General features: G+C 36.5%; 1 protein-coding gene across 3 annotated transcripts in view; it reads right to left on the reverse strand.

Moving 5' to 3' along the window:
• Window positions 1-20,772, reverse strand: part of LOC121523944 (retinoic acid receptor beta-like) — a 195,354-nt gene that overhangs the window by 111,296 nt on the left and 63,286 nt on the right. Inside the window, exon 1 of one of the 3 annotated variants that reach the window (XM_041809036.1) lies at window positions 19,555-19,755. The exons of 1 other annotated variant lie outside the window; for it this stretch is intronic. In XM_041809036.1, coding sequence (XP_041664970.1) covers window positions 19,555-19,711 — 157 coding nt within the window. In that variant the 5' untranslated portion in view covers window positions 19,712-19,755. Of the gene's footprint in view, window positions 1-11,784; window positions 11,936-19,554; window positions 19,756-20,772 lie in introns of those variants that run through there. One more of the 3 variants, XM_041809038.1, reaches the window with a different exon arrangement.

A 20,772-nucleotide genomic window follows, 5' to 3' on the forward strand; every position in this document is an offset into this window, starting at 1 on the left:
AAACTAAATATCACAAATGTAATAAAAGGGTAAAAAGAATCCCAAAAAGACTTTGTTGATATAGAAAAACAGAAGGAAGGCTGACAACAAAGAGGCTTTACCTCTTGGGTAACAAAAAGTGCTATACTGAGCACAATGCAGCACGCAACAGATTCGTCCTTGTTTGACCTTCACAGAGATCGAGTCTCAGTGAGTCTTGTCCTGACGTGTCTTCATCCTCAGCATACTTGACTACTGTAAACGTGTCTATGCAGGACAAAAACACAGCTGATGATGATTGATCGTCCAGTTTTTAAACTTTGCACCGGCTTCCTGAGTGACAAAGATCTTAAACTGTTGCTTCATGAAGAGATGAATAGTTAAAGGCTAAAAAAACAAAACCTGCAGAGCTCTCAGCTGCTCTGCCTCATGTCTGCTTTCTGTCTTCTGCTCTCACTGCAGTCAGGATAAACTCATCTAAGAAGTTTATTTTTGCTATAAAAAGTTTCCTGAGCAAACTTTCCTATAATTCAAAGAAGGAAAAAAAATATGAAACTGTACATAAAAATATAAATAATTTTTTTTTCAGAATGTTATAAATGTATTTGCCTGTAACCTTTAGCCTAACGGTGCATTGTAGGACTTCTGGTTAACCACAAACCAGAGAATGACAAAGCAAAAGACAAGGTGACATCAAACTAAATGTGGAAAGTTATAAACACTGTTTGTTAATGAACTAAAGAAGTTTTGTATGATATTATATTTATATAACCTCTGATAAGGTCAATCAATATTTTCAACTGTGGTGGTCCTTGAAGGTCAACTGCAAAAACATCAAATAAATGAAAAAACATTTACTGAAAGGCTTGAGTCATTCACGACAACCTTCTATACCCTGTAAAAACTTGTTACATAAAAGGCTTTTGCATCTCGTTTTTCTGTTTGCAAAATGTTTTCATCCTCCTTAAATGTTTTGAATGCATAACACCTATAGGTTCATGAAATGTTTTTGCTTTTGATTAAGTGTTTTTGCATTTCTTGATATTGTTTTTGTCTGTGATGGATTTTTGTTGTATTTGATGGATTATTTTGTGTTTCATATTTTTTTGTGTGTTTCACAAAAATTATTTGAAATTTATGAAAAAAGTTGTGTTTCGAAAGCTTTTGCATTTAACAAAAATATTTTGTTTTTTCTAAAATTTCTTTTAGTTTACTATTATTATTATTATTATTATTTATTACTATTTATTATTTTTTATTATTCCTACTACTACATTTATTTTCTTTATTATTAATTCATCTTTGTTTCATGAAAAGGAATTTGTGTTTCTCAAAATGTTTTTGGATTAATGATGTTTTTATATTTCTTTAAATGTTTTACATTTTTTCAAATTCTATTGTGTTTCACAAAATATTTTCACTTTTCCTGGAATGGTTAGGGGGATCATGACTTTTTTTTGTGTTTCACACAGTGTTGTTGGATTCATGTAAAGTTTTTGTTTCATCTTTTTTACATTCTCAAAAACATTTTTAGGTACATGAAACTAATTTTAGTTCAAGACATGAGTTTAATACGTAAGGATTTTTTGGTTCCATGAAAGTGTGTCTGTTTAAGTTTAATGCTACTTCATGAAAAACTTTCATGTATTATAGATTATTTTTACCTTCACCAAGGAGGTTATGTGATCGTGTAGGTTTGCTAGTTTGTTCATTTGTTGGCAACATAACTCAAAAAGTTGAGGACGGATTTTGATGAAATTTTCAGGAAATGTCAGAAATGGCATAAAGAAGAACTGATTAGATTTTGGGACTAATCCAGATCACCGTCTGGATTCAGGAATTTTTTTAAGGATTCTGTACTATTGGGAGATAGGGCTAATGGCGGAGGTCTGTGCTGTTACCACTTTACACCAGGAGATGGCAGACATGAGTAACTTCAATCCCAGCAGAATTTTGGGTGTGTTTCTATTCAAAGTTTTGGAGTTTACAGAGTTTGAAAGACGCACGCCCGGTCGAGGAGACGAGTCGGAGCGTAACAGAGAGAAAGACAGCGAATTGTAGCGAGAATACTCACAATCCTGGGAGGAATAGAGAAATATTCACCCTCTGCCATGACTTCCAGTCATCCAGTGAGACCATGGGTGAGACTGTCAGTGCATCTGTTGGCACCAGCAGGCAATGCTTCCAACATGACAGTCCACCTGTCGTGAAGCCAATGCTTTGTCTCGCTGTGTTTCCACCCCAACGGGGAGGGAGTAATAGGCGAATGCCATGGTGGGGGGCACATGGGGACGGAGCCAGGAATTTTTTAAAGGATTCTTCACTATTGGGAGATAAGGCTAATGGTGGATGTCTGCGCTCTCCGAGTGCTTCTCTAGTTATTTTATGAAATGACTGTTTTTTTGTTGTTTTTTTTTTTATAAATGTTTTTGGATTCACAGTGCTTTTTGTTTCGTTATATACTTTACAATTTATTAAAAGCTGTTGTGTTTCACAAAATATTCTTACCGTTGTTGAAATAGTTAGGGGTTTGAAGACATGTCAATGTGTTTCATGAAATGTTTTGTCATTTACAAAAAAAAATGTTGGATTCATGAAACATATTTGGGTTCAAGAAACGCTTTTGCATCACAAGAAAGGTTTGTGAGTTTCCTCCATTTTTATTTTTTTTAAAGTTGAAGTTTCGTGCCAATTTTTTGTATTCATTAAATGTTTTCTTGTGTCTTAAAAAGCATGACTAAACTATCAGATCATGTTTTCAAATTAAAACCACTCTATATGGAAATTTAGTGGTACTGTTGACCTGTTAAGGTCCAAATCTTGACATCTGAGCATTAAGTATTGAAATGTTAAATTATGTGTGGAAATGTGCATATTGACTGCCCTCTTCGGTTGAGACAATCTACTGTAATTGAATTATTTTGAAAATTTTTAACTGGCTGATCTGATGCTCACTGACGCCATCTATCCTCACCACAGAGCTCAACAGTTCCTGTCCACTTTTTCCACAACATCACTGATAGCAACTGACATCTGAAATCCATGGCTTGTGCCAAGAATATGAATAAACCATATTGTTCTTAACATGAGGGCAATCACATACTTGCTTCTGTTTTCTACATGATCATATATCAATGTTTTACGATGTTGTTAAATTCACTAGTAGCAGCAAACACAGAAGCTTCATGAGTAAAGGTGGGAACAACCAATAAAAGATGTCGCTCATCACTCTGGGATTATGGGAAATATAGTGCTTCTCAAAACCATATATCATTGATTTACTCTCAGGTAGCTTGTGGTAAGTCTACCTTACATGGTTATGACATTATGGCTTATAATGTAAAGAGCAGCATAGACTGAATGGTCTTGTGGCTGATAAGGGACAGTAGGAATGAGGGGGTGGGCGTGTCTTATCCCCCCCAGTCCCGTCCATGACATTCTCAAGGCAGTTTTAAAAATTCCAGGGTGGATGACCTCAGCTGAAACTCTGTGGTTTAGTTATTTTAGTTTCACAAAATACTTTGCCCTTCATGACATGTTAAAAGGAATGGAACGTTGCAATGCAATCTGTTTTTGAATTTTCTGAGATTTTTCTGCAGAAAACAAGTGCCAAATTTACAGGCATCTCTTTATATTTTTTATTTTTGAGTGATTTTATATTGCTCTAATACAAATCTGGCTGAAGGGTTTTGTTTTTATGAGGCCAAACCACCTAAAGAACGGCAGGTAAACCTTCATGTTGCAGTAAAGTTTTCCACTGTAGTCAGGTTTAAAGTCATTAAAAACTAAAGCAGCTTTTCCAACAAGTAAAGGAGCTTTCTGTGCAGCCGTGGTATTTGTAGTTCCTTAAATGGGCAGCACGAGTGCTAACATGTAGCATCAGAGTGACCCTGGTGGGACCCTAACGCTGTCCTAATCATGTCCATTAAACACTGCTGGCATCAGAGACCCCCCTTTCATTCCATCGTTGTACATGGCTTTTTATTTCCCCCCGTCCGCCTTTCATTTCACACGCCCACTAAATTAGCTCACTGTGCAAGCTGTGCTAATGGCCTTTCATGTCCATATCAGAGGAACTGCAGCCTTCAAGACAAAAAGTGCCCCAATTATCCCTGAACACACATCAGCTGTGTACCAACCACGCGGCCACATCACACTCTGCCTTTTTAAGTCACAATAACACACAATCACGCTCACGCTCATTCTTCTGATGGTTGCTGGATTTGTTTTGATGCTTTTATTGTTCCCTTCATTCACAGCCTGGCTCTTCCTCCTCCTTCTCGGCCTCCTCCGCTGTGTGTGAAGCGGCTCCTTGATCGTTCCTAATTAACATCTAAACTGGGAGAGGAAGTGCATTAATGGTCGGCTCATCGTCAATGCGGCTAATTAACACCCAGGAGGTTTCCATTATCCCGAACAAATAAATTAATAAAGCAACATTTCAGTGACCCTGGGAGAGGCTTTCTCAAATCAAAGTCTGATTTATAGAGCGTCTTTTCAAACAGGATGAGGGCAGGGGGGTCCGCTATAAAGGCACAAAGGCCAGCACGCAGACTTAAGGGCCAAGGAGCAATGCAGCGTGAGAAAACGGAAGGAAAAATTAGAAATGTATTTTGGTAAGTGCTTTCTGAGAGTACTGTCAAAGGGCAACGAGTGTCTACTCCAATCATGAATAAAAACACTTCAGGACACTCAGCTGAAGGGCGGCGGATACCAATCACGTTTCTGGGTAAAGAGAGAAACATTACAATTATCTTGACAGGACAGAAATGATAAGGGCTGAAAGATTCTGACAAGATTTAAATATTGAAAATTCTATATAAGTTGCTGTAGGAATGTAGGATTTTTTGCAAACTTATCTAGAAAAATGTATACTTGAATATTTGCGTGATGTAAAGAACATAACATCTCTACTGAAAAACGATATTAAATTGGTGTTTTATTATATTTCAGGTCAGAGAAATATTGCACCTTCAGCAATTTGAAAATTGCAGTAAGCAATATTGCGATTTAGTCTAAAATGTGATTATTGCCCAACCTTAGAATGAATTCTATCCCATTGCTATTCAAAGTTTCTGTAAGAAACCATTCTAGCAAAATTAACAACAAAATAATCAAAAGTGCAACACGACCATGTGCTGCAGCTGAAAAGCCTGCAATTACTGTTTTATAAAGGTAAATGTGCCATAAAACTTAATCATAAGTAATACAATTTGTGGAGCTATCTACAAATTTAAAATGTGAACATGGTGGGAACTTTAAAGGTTTGATGTCTCTGCTGCATTCTTAAGGATATAACCCCCCCTTCAACATCTTTTCCCTCTGCTGCCTGGATGATATTTCAGGACCCTCAAAAAACACAAATCAAGGTTTAGAAACAAAAGTGAACTTTAAAGGAACAGTGCCATAAATACTAGCACCAGTCCACCAAGAACACTGAGAAATTCTCAACACACAGCTGGCACTGTGGGCATTTTTATACAAAATATATTAAAGGTGCAATATGGTTTTATTTTAATGCAATATGGCTGGTGTAAAATGACTCAATAATGATGTGCAATTTTCTCTTTTATTTAACCCAGTATTTTAATAAGCATGACACTGTAGATTACCCTGAATGCACTTTACTACTTTAATACCATGAAAAAGGCTCAAATTGTTCTATTCTTAAAAGTAATAACATAGTTTATGGTTTAAGAGTTTTTGCAGACTAACATAATGTTTTATGGTGTTGTCTATATTCTTAAATAAGACATAAAATTTTAGCCAGTGCACACCAACCTGAGAAATCATTTGATTTTAGTTTTTATTTCTTAGTTGTACCCCTATTTGTTGAAAAAAAAGGCACAAAAATGGTCTCTTTATCATTTCAACATTTTTTTTTTGAAATGTATTCACTTAGAAAAAGTACATGTAAACATCATAAAAAAATAAAGGGTACATCATCAGGACTTTTTACACCTTTGAGAACAATTACCCTAGCTTTTTTTTTCTAACAGTGCAGGGCAGCACCTGCCAATATGGAGCTCATAGTAAACTTTTAAATGTAGACATGGAAGGTGATCTAAAGGCTGATTTAAGAAGGGTTATTATATATAATTTATTTTGGGGCTTCCCCCTCTTATTTCATAGAAGAGGACGGTGGATAACGTCTGCATCAGGAACGACCGAGTGGAGAACAACAATGGTGGAAGGAGCCACAGGGCGGACTTGGACCCAGGCTGCCTACGTACATTGGGTGTGACCTCACCATGAGGCCAGCTGAGCCCCTGATTGTTTTTGAAACAAACTTGGTTGTTAGATTTTAAATCTTGTCAAAATGTATAATCCCTTTCAATGAGTGTTCTGGCAAAGTCAGGAAGCAGCAGCAGCGTTAACAGAGGTTTATTAGATTAAGGTTTATGGTTTTCTTAATAACAAGCATGATTCATTCGTAAAGGTTTGGCAGCCATTCATGGATTACATCAAAACATCACCTCTTTCTTTTGTGCTTCAAGATAATGGAAAAAAAATCCTAAAAATAAAGTTTTGGGAAAAAAAAGATTACAATTTATGGCAACAATATCTGAAAATATAATGATCAGCTGATACACATGGCGCCTAAAATATACTTGCATATAAAGTATGAATGCTTACAAAAATAAAAGGATCAAAATAGGCATTTTACCCATTATTTTACTGTAAAGAAAAATACATACATCCCAATTTCAGTGGAATTTGCAGCCCTACATCCATTTTTATGGTGTTGTTTTAAATAAAGCTTACTTTTATTACTTTAGACCTTTGGGCATCAACTCTGAGAAATAGTTGTTTGTTTTTAGATACAGTGCTTAACAAATTTATTAGACCACCACCCAAAGTAAGGTTTATGCCACTGCTATCCTAAATTAACAGCATTGGTAATTACCAAAATCATTTTTTATGTTTCTGCAATGGTTAATACACCAATATGTAGAAGCTCTTTAACCCAAATAATATTTTTAATGCTAAAATATAATTATTATTGTTGTCCATGAATTTTCAAATTTACTGATTGACAACAAAAAACCTGAAAAAAATTAAAGCACATTATTATTTCTTGATTAATATGTCAAATTATAGTTATTTACTTGCATTCCTGAACAGAAAAATGAGTTTTAGTGGTTGAATGTTATGCTTGATTAATTTCTGAATTCTCAGAGAAGCCCAGTGAGCCGCTCAAATTTGGGTATAAAAAGATGAATTCAGTTTGAAATTCCTCATTCCTGTCAAAAATGGTAAAACGTGGAGAGCTCACTGAAATTGAAGAGTCTGCATTAAAGCACTTCATGATGCTGGATGGTCTCTGAGACAAATATGACAGGTGGTCTAATAAATTTGTTAAGCACTGTATATTTGTGGGCGTTTTATGCCTTTAGAGAAGATGACTGTGGATAGAGTCAGAAACAGGGATGAGAGGAATGACAAGCAGGATAGAAGCCACAGGCCAGACTTGAACCCAGACCGCCTTTATGCCATGGGGTCAGGCTAACCAAGAGACCATCTGCGTTTCTTGTATGAAGCTTTTGAGATAAATTTGGTCTTTAGAGGTTTAAAAAAAAATCCCTTTCCAGAAGCGCCCTGGCCAAGAAAAGCAGCAGCAGCGGCCAGGTTAACAGAGTTACATTACATTTAGGATCATGGCAACAATATCTGAAAATATAATAATCAGTTGATAAACATGACAATTAATTGATAGTGGTGACTTAAATACACTTGCATACTCAACAAAATGCTTTAAAGAACAAAAAAAGAATCATATTTTCCATTTTCACTTATTTTACTCAGCCAAAAATGCTTGGTCAGAAGTCCAGCAAGACAATAGAGGAGTAGTAGGACATTTTTTTTTTAAATGTCATTAATAATCATGATTGATGACCATGAAATCAATTTTGATCAAAATAGTTGTGATGATCATTTTAGCTGCACAGTGGTGTAGGGGTTTATGTTTAACTTTGTAAGTTCTTTGTTCTCTCAAGCTCCCTCCCACAATCCATAAACTTGCTTGTTCGGTTAATTGTGACTCTAAATTGCCCGTAGATATGAGTCTGAGTGGTTGTCTCTTGTTGTCAGCTCAGTCCAGGGTGTAGCCTGCCTCTCCCCAAATGACAGCTGGGATCAGCACCCCAACCCTTAACAGGGTGAGTGATGAAGATAATGGATGAATTTTGGCCAAAACCATGATATATAAATGCAATCAAAATAAAAGTAACTTATAGCCTAAATCAGTTGTGTGTTTAATTCTTAATATTTGCCATCAGGATGCACAAGGTATATAAGAAACATAGCAGGAGTGGGCAATGTGATGTGATGGTCTTTGGGGTCTGTGTATCTTAAACCAGGAGGTTTTTATTTAGAAACGAGAAATCCAAAATCAAGAAGAAAGATGTTTTACCAGTTACTGTTTAAAATGCAGGGAAGGAAAACATGAAAAAACTATGCCCTAGACATTATCTGACAGCTTGATATTAAACTCAAAAAAGACCACAAGAAAAGTAATAGTTTCCATTTTCCAATCTTTTTGTGAAAAAAAAGAAAGAAAAATTGTTTGTTTTTCATAGTAATAATTTTATGTAAAAAAAAAAAAACAACTGATTACTGGGACTGTAACAATCATGTTTTCACAAAACCTGAACAAGGTCACACAAATAGGACAAAAACTCATGTTAAGGCCCCAGTGGTTCACTTTAATTTTCATTTCTCTGATCCAAACATAAAAAATAATGAGATGAACAAAACCCATTTCCTTTGAATTATTACTTTTAGGGAAAAAAGAGTTGTTTTCCTTCGATCTCAGGTCAATATTGAACAATCTGAAAGGGTCAAGGGTTAATTTTCTCTGCGCTTTTCTTATTTTTATTTCAATATAAAATCCACTGGCAATAAAATACACTGACTCATTAGCATGGCCAAGTTTGGAGGACACTTAATGTGACGTCCTTTCTTAATGTATCCCATGAGTCAATATCAAGCATTTAGGAAATTGTTAATGTGAAGAAAAAATGAGAGAAACTACCTGCTACAGTCAATCATCCTCAGATGTGAGTACAACAGCATTCATCAGCTGTAATATTAATAGAAAATCAATATAATCTATAAGCACTGGTATACATTTGGTTCCTTGTAAGAAATTAAATAAGTGTTATGGAAATGTTGAAATATTATTGCTGAAATTGTTTATAGAATGCTCTTTAATGACACATTAATTAAATGTCTTTGTCAAAAAAGAAGGAATGCAAGTACAATATGCTTTAACTACCATAACTGCATTAGAGCTTAAATTGGCATTAACTTTGGATTGATCTTAATAGATCAAGCTTTCTTATTTGCAATTGTACGATAGTGGAATCAATTCTGAAGAAAGCTGCATATTTGCCCCTTTTATTAACTTAGAAGCAATAATATTTTTCATATTGAGAGAATCTGAGAACTTTTTTAAACGGCGGCCCCTGAGCAGTGAGATAAAACTTAAATTTAAATCCATTTTACTGAAACTGAAAAGGGCAGAACATTTTAGAACTTTTTTGAGTTAACAATATACCCAAGTGTTTAAATGGTCAAACACAATGCTCACTACTAAATCCATGGGCGTCGCCACAATACAGTAAGGGGGGTCAAGTCCCCCTCGCCTTAAAGAAAAAGTCATTTGGACTCCCCCACATTTGCCATCAAAAGTATTAGTGCATGACCGCATCCTTTCCATTGCTGCACAATCAAATCCGTTCCATTTTTACATTAGGGGGAATTACCCAATAGAAATCCACTCTGTGTTTTCCTGGTTTCCTACACACACAGCCGCATCACACAGGCATATTGAGACTGAGAGTCGGATCGATGGCAGCGACAACAAATGTCAAAATGCCCAGCTTTTGCTGAAATCCTTTCTTTGACTGTTCTACAGACGAGAGATGGACATAAGGAGTTTTTTCCGAAGAAAAGGAAAGTAAGTTAGAGTTGCCCAAGTTTTCCCTTGAGTGACCAAACAGCTAACAGCGTTCTTCCATGGCCAAACACAGCCAGCTTTTCTGACAAGAATGTTAGCAGGCTAGCACCCCGAGCAGGCTGGTGTTCCAGTTTCATCAGACACCTTGTACGGGAGCAGTGTTGCCAACCTAGCGACTTTGTCACTATATTTAGCGAGTTTTCAGACCCCTCTAGTGACTCTTTTTTAAAAAAGCGACAAGCGACAAATCTAGTGACTTTTTCTGGTGTTATTGGAAACTTTAGGAGACTGACGTGAATTGTTGCTAGTCCTCTCAGTGAGCAGCGGGGGCTGCCGTGAGCCCCTCCTAGTCTCAAAGTTCTTACAGGCGGCCAAGTCTTCACACAGCAGACCCTCCGCCAAAATGTGTCCCTCGCACACTCAAAATGCTGCTGACGCCCTTGACTAAAACATTAAAGATGAACATTTAGCACACACACATCAAAATACTGTGTGCAAACCAGCAGATAGCAGCCCCATTAACACTGTCCCTTTGGTCCTACCTGATACACACTGTCATGGGATATAAAGTTGGGGGGCTGATTTGAACACACCCAAATGGGATTTATCCCATGAATCTCCTCACCTTCTCCCTCCACCTTAACCTCATAACTCTGCTTTAAAACTCCTCTACAGTCCCAAAACACACATAAAACTGACACAGAAGCTCACTTTCAAACCACTGCACAAATCACCACCTTCAAACACAAAAACTCACAAATATGAGCCTTCTTCTTCTTGACTCACATCTTCTCCCTCTCTACGCCACCACAGTCAAATTATCTGCTCCTAACTTTTAAAGCTCCCTTTTGTTTTTATGTCTTTGTTTCAGACTTCACTTGCTTAGATCCCAGTGTCCTGTTACTTCCCTCCCATTCTCCTTCACAATATGCTTGCATGATCTGTTTTATGTTGTCTTCCACATGTAGCGCTGGCATTATTTCCACACTTTTACACAATAAAACTGAATCCAGGCAAGTGCACAAGTGTAACTTACAACATAAGTAGAGATGCAAATCTTTAAGTATCTCAAAATTGTATTCAATTTTGATTCTGGGGGTCATGATTCGCATCAGAATAGATTTTTCAATTCAAACTGATTCCCAATTCCCATCACATTCCCTATTTCTTATAAAGAGGTGATCATTTCAGCATCTACTCCAGAGTGTTGTGCATTAAGGAGCTGTATATTATTATTTGACATTAAAAGCTTCAGAAAATGTGCTCAAAATAATTAACTTTTTGCATATTTGTAATGTTTTTTTAATCAACTAGCATCAAAAGCAAAACAGTATTTTGTGCTTATTTTTTTAATGTGAATAAAAAGAATAAAAAAGGTGTTTATCAGAAACTCGTCAGTGTAAATAAACGATCATAAATCTAAAGCCCTCAGTATTGATGAGGTGTTGTGTTTCAGCAAGTGACCGTGCTAACTGGCGTCAGCGGTTGTTCTAGTTACAACCCAGTTAAAACATATAACACTTTCTGTTATATTTCATATATGCTTAGGGGATATACGTTTATATAGGCTATTAAACGAAACCAAGTTTTCAATATCCGTTACAAACAGAGGCATCCGTAGGTCACCATTAAACACGGTCACTCGTTAAACCATAACACCGGTCTTTTACGTGAAACAGATAATAGATTCTGTTATTTTATTGTCTGTGCCGGTCAGCGGTTGCTGGCTGATATGTACTTCGGTTGAATGTGTCTGTGAGATGTGAACTCGGTCATATGAGCTGTTCAGGAAATAGGCTTCATAACTATAGTTTAAGCTGGTACGTCTGGTCAAACTTCCTTACCTGGGATTGAAGAATCCGTAGTGAGTCTTAAAACTTTTCTTTTGGTGAAACGGGTTGAGTAACTCAAGGCTCCACAGTTTCGGCAGTTCGTAAGTATGTTAGACACATAAATGTAAACATAACCAACGCTGTTAGCTAGCACTGCCAATGCTAACAGCAACTATCAAGCCACACACCTGCAGCATCAGTGTCTGAGACAGCACACTTCGGATAGTCACTCTTGAAAATACACTCACGGTGTAAAAAAGTCAGTTAAAAATATCGATTCTTGGAAATTAAGGAACAAAATCTGGCTTGCTCCATTTATGGTCTTATTTTTACTAACTACAAACAAAGTAATTAGACAAATAAGTTGCTTGTATTTAAGTCATGGCCATGCATTTTCCTTTATTTGATTTCTAGGCCAAAAGCACAAACATAAAGAACATTTTCATACTTATAAGCTGTATTCATCAAACAAATAAGCATAAAAGTCTTGTTTAAATATATAAAAACAAGGTATAAATTGCTCCTATTACACTGACAAAAATCTGTGAAGGAAACTTGTAAAATAAGTGTCTCGAAATGAGATTTACTAACTAAATTAGGTATAAATATCACAAGACTCGACATGCAAACTTGGCTTGCAACATTAGTTTATTTTTTGACTTACTACAGTTAATTTAGTCCTTCTGTATTTACTTTACTGTCTTGAAATAAGGTGTTCACTTATTTCTTGAATGTGGCTTGAAAAGGGTGTAATATGATTTCATTGGCAAGAACTTATATTAACAAATTGCTTTGATTTGAGTCTTTGTAGTGCACTTTAATTGATTTGATACATGTCAAGTTTAACCTGGACAGCCTCTGTGGACACAAATTTTTAACACTGGTACATAACATAAACTTAGACTTAGAAAAACTGCATATTTTGGGTTGTGTTAGGAAAAGTCATTGAAAATGTAAGGCTAAAGCAATGACATTTAGGGTGTTTTAACTGCTGTCGAATGTCCAAACAGGTCGAATTTACCCCCAACAGTATGTAAGGGTTAAAATGGATCAAAAAAAGAGACTCCCATCTTCAGTTATAGATCACTCTCTCCCTCTCTTTTTGCCTCTTATGTCTCTGTTTGTTTTTCTCTGTCAGCGACTGCTGCTGCTCCGTGATTTATCCTCGTGTGAGAACAAGCAGCCTGTAGCTGTCGTGCTTAAGGGCACTCGGTCAGCAAAGCAGAGGAAAGGAGAGAAAAGGAGAGGCTCTTCGGCCTTATCAGCAGATGGAGGGGAAAGTGACAAAGTGTCAGCTAACACCTTTAACCCCAGCTGCATGTGTGACACTGCAGGTCAGCCCTGACATCCAGAGAAGACAGAAATCTGAAACAAGTCTGAGACATTGACTTTGTTTTTTTTTTTTTAATGTTAGATGACAATGACAAAATTACAAGTGGTCACGGTACAACCAAGCAGTTTAACAGACTTTGCCCAAGCAGTCACTCTAAAACCCAAATTATGTCTTTAACAGCTTTAAGAGTACAAAGAAAAAAGAAAAAGTAATTGAGCATGTTTAAGAAGCCCAAAATCAGTAGATTCAGGGCATTTTTGCAGGGCAAAGTTATCCAAACAATGGCTGAATGAAAAATTGAAAATTTCTGCCAGTGCGTGAAATGACTCAGCCCAAAATTTAAGGAAAAAACTCAAAAGACATTGTTATTTCTAATGCTAAGTCAATAATTCTTGTGTCATTACAAAACACTACATGATCTCTAAATAGATTTTATGTAATTTACTCAGTTTTAAAACAGTTTTTTAAAAATGTCACACATTTTTTGTAATCAAAATGATATTTCATTATTGTAGGAACCTAACCTGAATTTTTCCTGTTTATTGTGCAATATTACAGATTTTCTTCATGTTACATCATCTCCCTCTTTAATAAAATAAGATGCAGTCACTTACCGCCGCATCAATATTTTAAGACGCACTGAGATCACTATCTGTCCACTCAGGAAATATCTCCTGTCACTGAGCAATTTTCAGTACAGTTTTTAAAATATTTCTCGTGGCTTTTACTCTAAATCTGTCAAATTAAGACGCTAATTCTGCTCTCTATTGGCTAGCTTTGTTTGTCATAAAAATATAAATTGTTTTATGATAATTATGAAGCTTTTCCCAAATTTCCACTCTAGTCAAACTCTGGGTGTAAAATGCATCAACCATTGCTTTAATGCATTTCTCATCTGCTTCAGTTATGTAAAAAAAAAAAAAAAAAAAAGCGTTAAATTTGTGGTCAAACTCACCTTTCAGTATATCTGTAAGTTTATTCAGATTCTCCCAAGCTACAATTCCCCTCATTAAAATCAAAATCATTGATGTTAATTTGTTAATTTTGCTCTTTAAACATAATTTCAGTTGTTTTTCACTTCTCAGAAAATTCAGAAAAAGGAAAATTTCCAATAAATGAGCTTTTATCCTATATTGTCCACCCGCTCTTTACAAAGGACTGCAGCCAACATTGAAACAACACTGAGGTCAGTTTCAAATTCCTTCATTCACCGCTAAACCCCCGCGTTGAAGATTTGGGCCAAAAACTAAATTTAAAGTCTCCAAATTGTTAAGTTTTGTCGTCTTTTTTATACCTGAATAAAAGTCAAAGGTTGTAGACCTGTCCGTCAGAGAACAAAAGAGCTGGAGATGCACTTTAACTGAATACAAAAGACAAAAAACTATCTAGAAAAAAATTCTAGTTTTTACCCTTACGTAAGCCTCACATACACGCCATGTTTATGTTTTGAATTGAGCTCCAAATGCGTAGCTGACTAACCCTGCAATTATGGAAGAAATTCAGATTTATATTGCCAGTAAATTCGATAAAAATGAAAACTAAACACCAGTTGTTTCTCAAGGCATATAAAAGATAACTAAAACTTTTGTTTCAAGCACCTTGGTTGAAAATTAAACTAGTTTTTGTTATAGAGGCAGAAGTAGGGCTGGAGAAACCCAATCAAACCAGGATTTATAAAATTCATCAGTGTTAAATTTAACTTTATATTCAGTATGCAAGTATTTTTAAAGGCATGACTATCTATTTATTGCCATATGTATCAGCTGATGATAATATTTTATGCAGATACTGACCTTAACTGTGTTAAAGTGGTTTGTATGCTCTTTTTCTTGCATTTCTAATGTTCATGTCACATAAATGGTTAACTTTGATCTCCTATTTCTTACTTTTTCCACTCAAATATTCCAGGGAAGCCCAAAAAATGGGCTCTTAATCACTGGGACAAAAACTAAGCAGCGCTCCATCTATCTACCTAAACTAATCTGGTTGAAAAGCTGGCAGGGTGATTTGTCTAAATGAGTGTCAGCGAGCGCATGCAGGTCACTGCATGCTCGTCAGGCCGGCCCTCCTGTCATGAGCGGCCGGGGAGTAGGCGGCTGGACGCGGCTGTCTCTGTTTACTCTGTGCATTCTTGCAGGCTGCAGCTCTCTCTCTCTCTTTCTCATACATCAGCAGGTCCCAGCTGCCTCACTGCCCACAATTTATGAGGGCGAGAAGTGGGAGTGAAAATGACGTTTGGGAGAGTTTTAATGGAATCAAGCATCAAAATAAACCTATTTTAAGGCCTAAATGATACTGGATTTATATTGATATCCAAACAAAGATATATCCAAACTCATCTTAGCCGGTAATGAAAAATGTATACACACTAGGGCTGGGAGATATGGATCAAAAATCATATCCCAATATTCCTAAGCTAAATGGTAATAAATGATCTAAATCTCTGTTGTTTTTTAGTGGAAAGAAATATCAACTGTTTGTCACAATACCAGAAATAAAAGCCATATTTAAACATGTTTGATACCACAGCAACAAAAAGAGGCCCTATTGGCCAATTTTCATTTTTAACTATCATCAATTGCAGACAAAGCCCTATACAGGTTCTAAAATTGCACAAAATACTGGCAACAGGTTGTCAAGGTTTTCTATTAAGTCCACTATGTTTTAGCATGCCAAATCTCCATTATTCCAATGCTGGTATTAAAAAAAACAAAGAAATGTCAAGATCTTCAACCATATCTCTGACCAAAACAGAGACAGAAAAAGATTGCTCAAAAATATAGTCAACATTTTGAAAAAGTGGTTGGAACTGTTAAGGAGTGAGGAAAAACAGCATTTATGGAGCATGTTTTAAACAGCTCAACAAAGAAGTCCTAGACAAGCAGTATTTGGCAGTTTTTAATCATGGAAGATGCAGGCAATCTTCAGGCAAATACTTTTAAATTGCACAAATGTGCTCACAACATTTGGAAAAGTGGGTGGAACTGAAAAGGAGCTCATATTCCTCACAAGTTCCACCCACTTTAATGTGTTGGCAACAAATTTGGGAAATTTAAAAGTGTGCAGGAATTTGCCTGCAGTTTCCACTATTGAAAACAATAAATTGCCTAATAATGAGTGTTAAGAACTTTTGTTTTTGTTGCTTTTGTATCAACCAGGAATCGTTTGAGTTTTACCAATAATAGAAATGCTTCTTATGGTAAGCTTTTAATGACTTCTCACCAGTTCCATCTACTTTTTTCCCAAAGGTTCACAACATGTATGAGCAATTTAAAATTGGGCCTGTGTTTCTTGGTAATTAAAAACAATAAATTGTCCATTATTTGGTGTTTAGGGCTCCTCCTTTTGATGCAGTGGCTTTAAGCCTTCTAATAAACTGCTCCATGTATTGAGGTTTCCCCTTGCTCCTTGCGTGTTCCAGCCACTTTTTCCAAATTTTGACAACATATTTGTGCCTTTAAAACACTGCTTGCGATTTTTGATAACTACAAACAATAAATTGTCCATTATTTGGTTTCTAGAATGCCTACTTTTTATGCAGGGGTTTATAACTTCCTCCCTAACAGAAATGTTCCTCATATTGAGGGTTTCCCCCTCTCCCTGCATGTTCCACCCACTTTTTTTTTTTTTTTTTTTTTTTTTAATTCGACAACATATTTCAGCCATTTAGTTTACAGGATGTTGCCTGCAATTTTCAATGACTGAAAACAATACATTGCCCAATAATTGCAGTCTAAAACTCTTACTTTTAATTCAAAACCATAAATAGAGGTTTCCCCTCATTTCCTGCATTTTCCACCCTCCTATTTTTAAATTTTGACAACATATTTCAGCACTTTAAAAGTGTGCAGTAGTTTGCCTGTAATTTTCGTGAACTAATACATATTGAGTTTTTAGGACTCCTGATGTAGAAGTTTTAAAACCCGCTTATAATATATTCCTTATATTTATGATATCCCTCACTCCCTACTCCCTATGTTTCACCCACTTTTTCAACATTTTGACAAAATTTTTGAGCAATTTAAAACAATGCGTGCAATTTTTGATAACTGAAAACAATTAATTAACCTGATTTGGTGTTGAGGACTTCTACTTTTGATGCAGTGGTTTTAAACGTCTTAATAACAGAAATGTTCCTCTTGTTGATGGTTCCCCCTCACTCCCTACATGTTCTACCCAATTTTCTTTCAAAATTTTAGCAGCATATTTGAACAATTCATAAGCCTGCAGGAGTTTGCCTACAATTTCCGCTAACTAAAAACATTAAATAACCCCGGATTTGATGTCCAGAACTCCTACTTTTGATGCAGTGGCTGTAAACTTACTAATGCTATAACTTCTTCTTGATGATCTCCCTCACTCCCAGCATATTACTACTTTTTCCGAAATTTGTTAACACATTTTTCATGCAATTTTTGCTGACTGAAAACAATGATTTGCCTTATATTGGGTGTCTGTGACTACTACTCTTAATGCAGTGGTTTTTTTACCTACAAATAAACTGCTCCTTTAATTGACATTTTCCTTGCTCCATGCATGTTCCACCCAGTTTTTCCAAATTTTGACAACATATTTAAGTACTTCAAAATTGTGCAGGAGTTTGCCTTGTATTTTTGCAAACTAAAAACACTAAATTGCCCAATAATGGGTGTCTAGGACCCCTTCTTTGCTGAGTGGTTTTAAACCTAATAATAATATAACTGCTCCTTTTACTGGGGTGCTAACCCCACTCCCTGCATGCTCCAACCACTCATTTCAAATTTTGAAAACCTATTTTGGCAATTTAAAAGTGTGTTGAAGTTTGCCTGCTATTTCTACAAACTAAAAACAATAAATTGCACAACATTGGGAGTCTAGGACTCCTACTTTTGATGTAGTGGTTTTAGAATACTCATAATATAACTGCTCCTTATGAGTTTTTCCCTCGCTCTCTGCATGTTCCACCCACTCATTCCAAATTCTGACAACACCTTTCAGCAATTTAAAACAATGTTTGCTTTTCTGATAACTAAGAAAATAAATCACTCTGTTTTTGGTGTCTAGGACTCCTACATTTGATGTAGTGGTTTCAAAACTTAATAACAGAAAAATCTTATCCTGAGGTTTTCTATTGCTCCCTGCATGTTCCACCCACTTTTTTCCCCAAATCTTGACAACATATTTCAGCAATTTTAAAGTGTTCAGGCGGTTTTGTGAACTAAAAATAATTAATTGCCCAATAACGTTAGTCTGGGAGTCCTACCTTTGATGCAGTGGTTTTAAACCTGCTAAAAATACAGCTGTTCCTCATATCAAGGTTTTCCCCCACTCTCTGCATTATTTAACCCACTTTTTCCAAATTCTGACAACATATTTAAAACAAAGCATGCAATTTTTACTGACTCCTTCTCTTTAAGCAGTGGTTTAAAACATCCTAATAATATAACTTTGCCTTATATTGATGGGTTTTTTTCTCACTCCTTACATGTTCAACCCACTTTTTCCAAAAATTGCCAACAGATTTGTACAATTCAGACAGTGCTCTCTCTCTCTCTCACTCTCTCTCTCTCTTTTGGTTAGAAATACGACTGAAGAGCCTTTTAGTATCTGTACTTTCGGATCCCATTCATGCTTAAAATCCTGGATATTTGATCAGGTTGAAACACATGGTGTGCAAAAATACAGACTATTCTGTCAGCGTCAGTATACAGAAAATTGCCCATGTTTTTGCACAATTCAGACAGCGCTGTCTCTCTTTTGGTTTAAGATATAACAAAGATCATTGCATTGTATTTAGGCATACATCTGGGCGATTAATTGAGTTTCAGTTCTTAAAAACATCTATTTCAATGCTTACAAAACGAGATAATCAAGATTGAATTATCATGCTGTTGTGTGCTTCTGTTATAATTTCCACTTCTTTATTTTCATTAATTGCTTGTTTTTCGGTGTTCAAACTGTTTTTAACTTGATAAATACATGTGATGCAGGTGTTGTAAAATCAATCAGTGATGGTATTTATTATCATGATCTATCAATAAAAAACATGATTGTGAAATTTGCTATAATTGAGCAGCCCTATAAGAGAACAAAAAAGGCTGAAATCCTCCTTTAAAGTCAAAGTTGCTGGTGTTTTGGTTCTCTAAGTTTGTTTCCTATGTTTAACAGAGTGTGTGGGAGTTTGTCTCTCATTTTGAATCTTTAAAAATCGCCACTCGTGGCTGTCCAGGACTTGTATTTTTGTTGCCGAGGTACCACACAGGTATCAACATGGTTCGATTTTTTCTAGAACCAAATCAAAGTTTATAATTCCAGCTTTACGGAGATATTAATCATGTCTCGCCATCCATGCATCACTCTCCTCCAACTCTTCATCAATCAGACCATGTCAACAACAACAAACAAACAAACAAACAAACAAACAAACAAACAAACAAACAGAGCTGCTGATGATGACAAGTTGGACCTACAGTGTGCGCTCCGCCGGTGGTGCCACTCTCTGTGCGCCAGTCCGCTGATGCAGGCTTTCAGAGCTTTCTCCTGCAGCATGCACGAGCTCGGGCTGGACGTGTAGAAATCCAACATCTGTCCAGGACTCACGGCCAGCACGTCCATGCAGTCAAACATGATGACGGCGCGTCGCTCCGCTAGTCTTGTGCGTTATGGATGAAAATCAGCGGCATAAGCGCACACAACTCCATCAAACTCCACTGTTTCCCCCCTCCTCCTCTTCGTCTTCTTCTTCCTCCTCCTCCTCCTCCTCTTCTTCTTCTTCTCCTTGCCAAGGCAGATTTCTCTTCTCCTCTTCTTCTCCTTCGTCCCGCTCTGGAATCATGAATTAATTCGGGACAAAATGCTCCTCCAAATGTCCATTTCTGCTCGCAGCGTGTCCACTCAGCGCGTCATGAAACGGGATTCCTCCATCATAACAACAATAATCAGAATCTCCCGACGTGCTTTCAGTGAGTCAGCCCGTCCCACAGACCGCAGAGCTGGAGCGGACGATCTTTTTCTCTTTCTCGAATCAAAAATCTCACGGACAGCGTTTCAAAGCTCACGTTCTGCTCTCCGATGACGAATGGCTCCTCCGTCCCCCTGTGCAGCTCATTTCCAGCTAGTTTTGCTCAGAGAATGAAAGATTGAATGTCCTAATATATGCGAGTGAACTTTGTATGAACCCTCCGAGGCTGCTGCCCTTCATATGACCCAGGCGAGCTGACATCAGTGCAGCTCCGCAGCGCGAGACACGGCGGAGAGGAGAAACGCAGCACGCGGAGAATAAATACACACATACTCAGTTTACTTGTTTAAAATGTGAGCAAATATACTAGAGATATTTTATGACATCTTAAGACGAGAGGCTTTTTCGTTTTCTCGAACTGAACTGCTGCAACTACGGAAGCCCATTGCGGCAAATACAAAAAAAAAAACATTCAAGATTGTCACTGATGAAAAAGAGTAACAATAAATGAATTGTATGACAAGATTTCATAGTTATGATCCAGAAAGTAAACTTTGCGATCCATAGAGTCAAAATGAAGAGATTAAAATATTCAGTTATGGTTAATTATGAGCATGTAGGTCATAACTTTGAAATACAAGTTAAAGTTCTGTAACACATCGGCAGAGAGATGACTTATAAGTCAAAGTTTGAGCTGGGAGAGGAAACAACTTTATATTTTTGTTGT

This window comes from Cheilinus undulatus, linkage group 16 (assembly GCF_018320785.1).
Source record: "Cheilinus undulatus linkage group 16, ASM1832078v1, whole genome shotgun sequence".
NCBI classification, from domain to species: Eukaryota; Metazoa; Chordata; class Actinopteri; order Labriformes; family Labridae; genus Cheilinus; species Cheilinus undulatus.